Source organism: Canis lupus, chromosome 22, assembly GCF_048164855.1.
Source record: "Canis lupus baileyi chromosome 22, mCanLup2.hap1, whole genome shotgun sequence".
In the NCBI taxonomy this organism is placed as follows: Eukaryota; Metazoa; Chordata; class Mammalia; order Carnivora; family Canidae; genus Canis; species Canis lupus.
In genome coordinates, this window is record NC_132859.1 from 25769984 (window position 1) to 25780732 (window position 10749).

A 10749-nucleotide genomic window follows, 5' to 3' on the forward strand; every position below is an offset into this window, starting at 1 on the left:
CTCTTGATTCCAGATATGTTCTCTATACAAATCATTCAAGCCCTCAAAGACACGCTAGTTTCTAACCACCTGCCTATATCCTGGATTAGGCTACTTACTGGATCTACCTGACAAACACTACACTTGCTAATCTGACCTATTCACCTGGTTTCAACTCCACTGCTCACTCCTGATGCTGCAGTTTGCTTTTACATCCCTTGAAAGTCAGCTGTTTTCAACCATCAAATTCAACTCCTTTCCTTCAGGATGTGGTTATCGCTTGCCTAGCTGTCTTTAGTTCTCCTAGGGACACTCTCCTCACTCTTGGCAAGACCCAATGTGACACTCTGGAACTACACACTGGTAAGCTTTTAAAAAGTGGAGGAGGAAAAAAAAAAAAAAAGTGGAGGAAGCCTCTCACCATTCAGAGAACTAGTCAATATAGAAGACTATTGTTTACCTATTAACACATACACACACACACACACACACACACAGTCTTTCAAAGTCCTGTTTGAATTATCTGACTTTTTCCTAATTTACACTAGTAAGAATACAATACTAATAGTAGGCAGGTCCATTCTGCCTTTCACCATTTCTAATCAGAAAATTCCCTCGAAAGGAAAAAAAGAGAACATGTAATACTTATTTAAAAACAAAACAAACAACAAAAGACTTTAATGAAAGTAAATGTTTAACAATATAATCTGCATTAGGACTAAGATCTGCAAATTCTTCTAAATAAAGCATTCTATTCTTTCTTGGTAGTAGAGATTAAGAAAAAATATACACTCAAACAAAATACCCACATGTACACAAATCTACAAGAAATGCACTTGTACTTTTTGCTCCTCTAAAAATATTTTATAGAGACTATATATGGCTCTTATACATCGAGGAGGAAAGAAAACAAAATTATAAAAGGAACATGGGTAAATAAAATCCCATTAAAATAAACTTCAAAAAAAAATAAAATAAAAAAAATTTCAAGGACCCCCCCCCCCCAATTCCACCATTGGGTTCAATCAGCCATTTCTCCCTTGATGCTCTCAAAGCACACATAAGATAACTGCCCTTATCTAATTCCATCTTATCCCACACTAGAAGACAGTGATCATGTTTTATACACAGGTATACCCCTAGTATTGAGGACCAGCAGGTAGCAGGCACATAAGTGTTATATAATAAAATAATCAGGATGTTAATTATAATCATTTCCATGAAAATTTTTACAAAGAAAACACATTATTTAGGTATAAGGTCTGGAGGTTAACAGCTGAAGACTAACTTACCATATAAATGAGTTTTAAAATATAAAATAGTAGAAACCACAGGCAATGGATGATCCCAAAACAGAATTTGGACAATAAACTAAGGAGCTATGTAGATTAAAGTAACAATGGATGTTATAATAGATATATCCCAAAGTGTGACATAATAGTTTATTTTTATTTCATGCTTACATGAAGTCCAAAAATCCATGTTAATGATCAGCTGTGGGCATGAAGAGGCTGGAGATGACCCAGGCTGACAGAAGTTCAGCTCTCTTGGACCCATCATTTCCAAAGTTGCTTTGGCAGACAACACCCAGCCAGCAGGAGAGAGGAGAAGAGAGAAGAAAGGATTGTTCAAGGAAGGTTTGTATTTGCCAGGGCTGAAGAAACACTCAACACTTCTGCTTAATTTCCTATAGCCAGATCTCAATCATATGGGCCATCCCCAAATGCAAGAGGGGCTGGAAAATAAGTTAGTTGGGATCCAAGAAAAAAAGTAAACAAGCTTGGTAAAGAGCAAACCACTCTTTACCTTACGAGGTTTTCAAATACAGATTCTGGGACACTACCCCAGGTAATCCTCATTCAGCATATCTAATAGGACCCCAAAATCCTGTATTAAAGCTGGCCAACTGATTTCAATGTATGCCCAACTTAGGAATTATTGGCTTAGAAAATAAAGAAATTGGGGCAAGGAAAAACATTTCCACAGAAAGTTTTTAACAGTGTGCTGGATAAAAAGAAAGCTAAAAGGTGCTGAAAAACTTGAGCCTTTGTGTCTAGAAGAGCACAGTATAGGTAGAACTTGGGAAATTCTTCAGTCTACTGGCCTGTGATAGTAGTCTCCCCATGCTTTTTTCTTAACTCTGGTAGTTTCTCATGCTTCCTTTCCTCCACCCATTCCATATTCTCCATTATATTCTCCTTGGCCAAGAACTTATCTCATTAAATGACCTCATTCACCTCAATTACCATGAAAAACACATTTCTCTAAGCCCCGCCTCTCATTTAACTGCCTCCTGTAATAATTTTTCCAATTAACTGTCCCACTGGGACCTCAATATTTCCAAAACTGAATTCATCTCATTCTCAAGTCAACTCCTCTTCTTGCATGTCCTATCCACCTAGCCCCCCTAGTCAAAATCCTATGAATCACTGACAAATTGGACTCCATAATTAAAAGTTTTGTCCTTCAAAGAATACTAACAAGAAGGTAGGGGGGATCCCTGAGTGCCTCAGCCGGTTTAGGGCCTGCCTTAGCGCCTGCCTTCGGCCCAGCGCGTGATCCTGGAATCCCGGGATAGAGTCCCACATTGGGCTTCCTGCATGGAGCCTGCTTCTCCCCCCACACCCCTCCTCATGAATAAATAAAATCTTAAAAAAAAAAAAAAAACGTAGAAAGACAACCTACAGAATGGAATACATTTTTTGCAAATCATGTATCTTCTAAGAGACTGGCATTTAAAATATATAAAGCACTACAACCCAATAATGAAAAGACAAAGAGCCCAATTTAAAAAATAGGCAAAGGATCTGATAAAAAGAGGCTGAACACTATTAGTCATTAGGGAAATGCAAATCAAAAGCACAAGGAGATACCACTTTACACACACCAGGATGACAACAATGAAAAAAAAGAGAGTGTTACTGAGGATGTGGAGAAACTGGAACCTTCATGTACCGCCAGTGGGGAAGTAAAATAATAGAGCCACTCTGGAAATAATAGAGCCACTCTGGAAAACTGACTGGCAGTTCCTTATAAGGCTAAATAAAGAGTTTCCATATAACCCAACTAGTCTACTCCTAAGTACCCAAGAGAAATGAAAACTTATGTCCACACAAAAACTTTTACACAAATGTTCATAGCAGCATTATTCAGAGTAGCCAAAAAGTCAAAATAATCCAAATGCCTATAAACTGTTGAATGAACAGATAAAATGTGGTATGATACAATGTAATATTATTCAGCAATAAAAATATTGATACACACTATAGTACAAATGAGCCTTGCAAACATACTGCATAAAACAGGCAAATAAATAGAAACAAAATAAATTAGTAGTTGTTTAGGGCTAGGAATGATGAGGGTTTGGGGGAATGATAGTTTAGGGGTAAGAGGTTTCTTTTCACCATGATAAATGATCTAAAATTGATTGAGGTGACACTCATACATCTCTATGAATATACTAAAAACCATTGAACTGTATAACTTAAATTGGTCTGTTAATTAGATCACAGCAAAGCTCTTTAAAAAAGAAACAGCTATCAAACTTTTTAATCCAGAAACTTATACAAGAGAAAAGGTTGCCTCTCCAGACTAATTTATACTTCCTATTACAAGATACAAAGTTGGGGGGTGGGGGGTTGGTACCTTAGGTAACAAGAAATAAAGTTAAATGTAGTACTGCATCATAATAACTCTCACTCTAGGCTCTGGAACAAGTATATGTTTCATAAGCAACTGCTTCCTGATTTTCCTTAAGTATTTTAACTGTCCCATGCTGTATGTTTTAATATTATCTGTGGCCTTCAATCCTTAAGAGTAGAAAAGACATACCTTTAAGTCTATAATAAATAAGAAAACCATCACCAATTAAGAATTTGAATTTAAATTTACTAGGCAAAAGTGAACTTTCCACTAAAGTTGTGGGAGTAATTCTATTCAGACTTAGTTTTGCATGCCAATCAGTATACACACAGAAGAATCCTTTTTTAAAAAATCAGTATCACATAAAGAAGGTGGATGAATCACTTAACTAAGAACTGGGACTGGAGAGTAGGAGTAGAAATTAAACTTGAAGTCCTTGAGAACTTTAATCATTATGTACAATGTACTGTTACACTTTAAAACATTACTGGTTTAGTAACTGAATATTTCATTAATTTTTGCTTTGAATGAGAAGTACTGTATAATTCTATGATTATCACTGTGTATGTTTAATGTAAATTATCCACAGAATACATTGTCCAGAACAAAAAGACTTAACCCTAAACTATTCTCTCCAGGCACAAAACTTTCTCCAGGAGTATCTCACTTCAACCCACAGGAGGTGCATTCACTGAATATAAATTTTACATTAGAATGAAAAATAAAAAGGAAATAAGATAAAATGCTGGAAAACCTAATATAAACCAAATCTAACTACTTGAATTATCAATGTTTAATTGTATTCTCATATTTAATTTACCCTACTGCGGGGATCCCTGGGTGGCTCAGCAGTTTAGAGCCTGCCTCCAGCCCAGGGCTGATCCTGGAGTCCCAGGATCAAGTCCCGCGTCAGGCTCCCTGCATGGAGCCTGCTTCTCCCTCTGCCTGTGTCTCTGCCTCTCTCTCCCTTTGTGTCTCTCATGAATAAATAAATAAAATCTTAAAAAATAATAATAATAATTTACCCTACTGGGACTATGCAACAAAAAAAAAACTGTCAACTGTCAGTAGATATGACACTCTTAGTTTTACACTTAAGTGAGCCATTAATATAGCTTTGTGGATCCTTTAGAGATGTACTCATTCCCATTCAAACTTCTTAGTACTTAATGTACTTGGCTTGCACTAAAATGTTTTACATATGTTCTGAATTATAGCAGTAGCCACCTAACTGGTCTCAGGTGTTCCTGTTTGTCCTCTGTAATTCACTCTTCTAAAACTATAATGTAGTGGTTATTTAACTTTTAAGTATCATGGACTTGTCAGAGGACCTAGTAGAAATTATGAGGCCTCTTAAGTACACATGTATGCACTTTCCTTCAGAAAGCCCTTCACAGACCCTAGATTAAGAAAGCCCACCTATGACAACTTCCCAGCACCTTCCAATCAAGTCCAAACTTCTAAGCCTTATATTTAAAGTACTTCAAAATGTAGTCACTGTTAATTTTGCTAATCTCCCAACCTTTCCAACTACACACACCAATGAGGTGTGCCCACAGTCTACAGCACAAAGCAAGGGGACTCAATATACAGTAACTGAATATCTGAGCATAAGTGTTTTTCAGGCATTTCATATATATATTTCACATATTCTGTGTCCCTAATTTTAAGGTTTTTCAAGGATCATCTATTTTTCTCCTGAAAAGTCAAATAACACTCTATCCTTACTGGACACTTAATCAAGTGAGAGCTTACTAACTATCCAAAATAGTCAAATTATTGTCACCTATTCAATAGCTACTTGTTGATATACGCTAACCCTGTTCAAAAAAAAAAAAATATTATTCAACATATCAAGAATCCTTACCCAATGACCCCAGAAGAGAACACAAAGGCAGCTCCTATACAAAAATGACCCAAATGTAAAAACTATCCTCTAGTACTAATGCAAAGTCTAAAACTTCAGTTTTAAAACAAACTCAGAGGGACACTTGGGTGGCTCAGCGGTTGAGCATCTGCCTTTGGCCCAGGCCGTGATCCCAGAGTCCCTGGATCAAGTCCCACATTGGACTCCCTGCATGGAGCCTGCTTCTCCCTCTGCCTGTGTCTCTGCCCCTCTCTCTCTCTCTCTCTCTCATGAGTAAATAAAATCTTTAAAAATAAACAAATAAAAAAACTCAGAAAATAGAGGCAGAAATAGATTATACATTTGCACACTGCAAAAAGCAATGAAACAGCATAAAAGTATAGAAATTTCTTTAAAAGAAACTCTTAAACATGATATAAAGTTTATGACCAACTGATTAATTCATGCTACAGGAATATATGAACCTTAACAATATTACACTAAGTGAAAGAAGTCAGATGTAAAAAGTCACATATTGAATAATTCTATTTATGTGAATATCCAGAATAGGCAATTTCATAGAGACAGAGAATAGATTAGTACTTTCCAGGGGCTGGGTGGGGAGAGGGAAAATGGGGAGTGACTGCTAATTGCTTTTTGAAAGGATAGAAATGTTTTGGAATTACATAGTTCTATTACATAGTTATAATGGTTGCACAAGTTTGTGAATATACTAACTACTGAACTACACATTTCTGGAGGTGTTATTTATTGAATTTTTTTAAGACCGAAGTATAGGGGATCCCTGCGTGGCTCAGCGGTTTAGCACCTACCTTTGGTCCAGGGTGAGATCCTGGAGTCCCGGGATCAAGTTCCACATCAGGCTCCCAGCAAGGAGCCTGCTTCTCCCTCTGCCTGTGTCTCTGCCCCTCTCTCTCTATCATAAACAAATAAATAAATCTTTAAAAAAAAAAAAAAAAAAAACGAAGTATAGCTGACTATGTTACACTGATTTCAGGTGTACAATACAGCAATTCAACAACTCTATCCATTATGCTACAATTACAAGTGTAGCTACCACCTGTCATCATACACTGTTATTACAATACTCCTGACTATATACCTCATGCTGAAACAAAATCCCTGTGATTTATTCATTCCATAAGTGGAAGTTTGTTCCTCTTCCTTCCTTCATCCCCTTGCCCATCCTCCACTCCCCTCCCTTCAGGCAACCAAGAGTTATTTATGGGACTGTTTCAGCTTTTTGGGGTTGGTTGCTTTAGATTCCACATGCAAGTGAAATCATACGGTATCTGTCTTCTGTTGACTTATTTAGCATAATACCTTCTAAGGTACGTCCATGTTGTCAAAAGTGGCAAGATCTTGTCCTTTTCATGGCTGATGAATATTCCAGTGCGTGTGTGTGCGCGCGCGAGAGAATGAGAGAGAGAGAGAGAGAGAGAGAGAGAGAGACACACACATCTTTATTCACCTGATAGTTGCTTCAATATCTCAGCTATTGTAAATACTGCTGAAATAAATGGTGCATATTCCCTTTTGAATTAGCATTTTCATTTTCTTTGGGTAAACATTCAGTAGCATTACTGGATTGTATGGTTTTCCTATTTTTAATTTTTTTGAAGAACCTATATACTGTTTCTCACAGTGGCTGCACCAATTTATATTCCCACCAACAGTACACCAGGGTTCCTTTTTCTCCACATCCTCACCAACACTTATTTCTTTTCTTTTTGATTCTAGCCATTCTGACAGGTGTTAGGTGATATCTCACTGTTTCTTATTGCATTTCCCTGATGATGAGTGATACCGAGCATCTTTTCATGTGTCTGTTAGCCATCTGTATGCCTTATTTGGAAAATGTCTTCTGCCTATCTTTTAATCAGATTATTAACCCCAGCCCCCCGAGTGCTGAGTTGTGTAAATTCTTCACATATTTTAGGTACTAACCCCTTATCAGATCATTTGAAAATATTTTCTCTTACTCAGTAGACTGTCTTTTTTGTTGATGGCTTCCTTCACTGTGCAAAAGCTTTCTATTTTGGGGTAATCCCAATATTTTACTTTTGTTTTTGTTTCCTTTGCTTAAGGAGACATATCTAGAAAAATATACTATGCCTATGTTGTCTTCTAGTTTTACAGTTTCAGGTCTCACATTTACGTCTTTAATCTATTGAGTTTATTTTTGCATATGATGTTAGAGAGTGGTCAAGTTTCACTCTTTTGCATATACTTAATCTAGTTTTTCCAGTACCATTTACTGAACAGATGGTCTTTTCCCCATTGTATATTCTTGCCTTCTTTGTCATTAATTGACCAAATAAACATGTGTTTATTACTGGCCTCTCTATTCTGTTCCATTGATCTATATGTCTACTGTTGTGCCAGTACCATACTGTTTTGATTATTATAGCTCTGTAGTATATTATAGCTCTGTAGTATAATTTGAAATCTGGGATTGTGATACCTCTAGCTTTGCTCTTCTTTCTCAAGTTTGCTTTGGCTTGAATTGTACACTTTAAAAAGATTACTTTTATGGTATGTAAATTATATCTTAATTTTTTTATATCTCAATTTTTTAAAGTTTATGGCCATTTGACTATCTGAAAGAAAAGTGTTCTTTTAAGATAGGAATTTTGGAATGTCTGGGTGGCTCAGTCAGGTAGGCCTCTCTGACTCTTGATTTCGGCTCAGGGTCCTGAGATTGAACCCTTTGTAGAGCTCAGTGGGGAGTCTGCTTGAGACTCTCCCTCTGTGCATCCCCCTAACTCACACATGAGCATTCTCTATCTCTCTCTCTCAAATAAATATCTTAAAAAAAAAAAAAAAGACAAAATAGAAATCTTATTTTGCAGTTTGTTTTCTGAAGCTGAGCTATACTTGTGATTACAAACTGGTCCCCTACCAAACCATTTGTAAAATTATAGCTTTAAGTTTTTATCAATGGTTTAACTCCCAACTTGCCAAATCTCTCAATTTATAGAGAGATTTCTCATAACTATCTGGATCTCTAGCTTCCTAAAAAAAAACCTGGAATTCTAAAAATACTAGGCACACCTGCACAGCAACAATATCCTGGAGCTAAGCAGCAACTAACAAATCTGCTCCTATCTGCCACAATCTCCATTACTCGCTACTGTCTTCTAGATACTAAAGCCAATTGTCAGTTGCCATTCCACTTCCCAGTTGTGAGTTCGTTACTTACACATCCTAAACACTCTTTCTAAACAGTCTTCTCTTTCTTATTAGAGCATACTATGAATCACTGCTGATAAATTAAAATGTAATTATGCAACTGGCCAAAAGTTACAAATTTCCAGCTACGAATAAGTTCCAGGGATCTAATGTACAGCATGCTAACTATAATTAGTAATACTGAATTTTATATATATATATATATATATACACACACACACACACTTCAAAGTTGTTAAAAAAAAAGTAGATTTTAAATGTTATCTACACACACACACACAAAGTAATTGTGTGAGGGATGGTAGTGTCAACTTTTTTTTTTTAAGTTATTTATTTTAGAAACAGAGAGTGCCTGCATGCAGGTAAGCAGAGGGAGGAGCTGAAGGAGAAGGACAAGCAGACTCTGCACTAAGCACAGAGCCCAATGCAGGGCTCAATCCCACAAACCTGAGATCAAGACCTGAGCCAAAATCAAGAGTCGGACACAAACAAGTAAGTTACCCAGGTGCCCCTGGTAGTGTCAATTAACCTTAGTGTGATTATCATTTTGCATTATATACATGAATCAAATCATCATTATACTTACACCTTATCCTTACATATGTTCTATGTCAATATCTCAATAAAACTAGAAAATAAATAAAATTTTTAAAATTTAAATGTAATCACATATGACATTTTCACTAAATGCAAGGACAAAAGTCTGCACAGTGATACCTACTGAATAAAACCTACACTTGTCAGAGATCCATGCTGTCTAGACACTTTATTGTGGGGGAAATTTTGAGGGAAAAGTTCATGTTTCTAGTCCTACAAATAGAAAACAAATTATTTTCACTTCATTTACAATTAAAAATTATTTTCATCTACTAACAAAAAGTAGTGCCCTAGTCCGAGTCCTTGCCTAAGTGTCCTCAAGTTTACAGATGACATTTCACATTATTACCACTACACTGAGTACTGATATTATATCAAATCAGAGCAGCATCACGATTACACTCCTAACTGCAATTCATGAATGCAAAGGTGCAATTAGATTTATTTCCAATTGAAAACTCAATCCTGTCCTTACCCCCTTATTAAGGTGTTGCCACAAAAAGGGGGAAAGCTGCCTTCCCAGATTACTGGATATGAAAACAAATTGCTTTATTTATTCACTGATTTTATGTTTAAGCGACTTAGAACCCACCTGATGCTTATGTGCACAAAGAACGACTCCTACCCATTAGTAGGTTCTACGTATTAGGCTATATTTACAGAGCTAAAAGAAAACAAAATACAATCTGAATATAGCAATAACAGAAAAAAAGTAGCTTGAACTATTTCTTATCCCAATTGTAAAATGAAGATTGAATTAAATACTACATCAAGGACCTTCTAGCTTTAAAATTCTGCATCTTTATCCTTCTCCTTTCCTCCAAATAAAATCACCTTGCTGAAGTCCTTTTTCCGTAGATAGGAAAGATTAAAATAGTATTTGTATTCCATTTCATTTTTACTATCATTTCAAATAGCCAATAAAATATCAACATACAAGACAACTTCTAAACCAGCTAATCCCTCTGAAATAGGCAAACCAAATTCATTTCTCAAAGTCTTCCAAAAGAGAAACCAGACGAGTCAATTAGTAGTTTAGAGGTAAGCTTCAATGTTCTTCCCCCTCTGAGCCACGCCACTTAACTTGCCCAAGTATCCTTAAGTTTACAGGTGACATTTTATAGATCATCACCACCGGAGTATTAATAGGTACTACATAAAACTGGAGTAGCATCCCAATTGCTTTATAATTGCAATTCCTAAATACACAAATGCAAAGGTGCAATTGGATTTTATGTCCAAGAAAAACATAATCTTGTTTCGGTTTAAACCTGGTGGTGAATAAAATGGGATAGTCTCCAGAAAGTTCACCAAATTCCTAATGCACACTATGATCCAAATTGCAAAAATTACTTTTTCAAATGTGCAGGACTAGAAACAAAACAAAAATCAATCATTACCTCAACTGTGACTTCTGGAAACGCAAAGTGCCATTAGTTTGGTAAAGATTAAAGACTTGATCTTGAGTTTTA

The 10749-nt window shown here is 36.2% G+C and overlaps 1 protein-coding gene across 9 annotated transcripts in view; it reads right to left on the minus strand.

Annotated features, from left to right (window-relative positions):
- Positions 1-10749, minus strand: part of ANKRD28 (ankyrin repeat domain 28) — a 204237-nt gene that overhangs the window by 191885 nt on the left and 1603 nt on the right. For 3 of the 9 annotated variants that reach the window (XR_012014942.1, XR_012014943.1, XM_072792827.1), the window contains exons 2-3: positions 6812-6865; positions 6301-6404 (exon numbers count right to left, since the gene is read on the minus strand). The exons of 3 other annotated variants lie outside the window; for them this stretch is intronic. Coding sequence is in view for 4 of the 6 variants with exons in the window: in XM_072792827.1 (XP_072648928.1) it covers positions 6301-6347 (47 nt within the window). In the remaining 2 variants the exon portion in view is untranslated. Of the gene's footprint in view, positions 1-1442; positions 1551-6300; positions 6412-6811; positions 6866-10749 lie in introns of those variants that run through there. 3 more of the 9 variants (XM_072792830.1, XM_072792831.1, XM_072792828.1) reach the window with 3 other exon arrangements.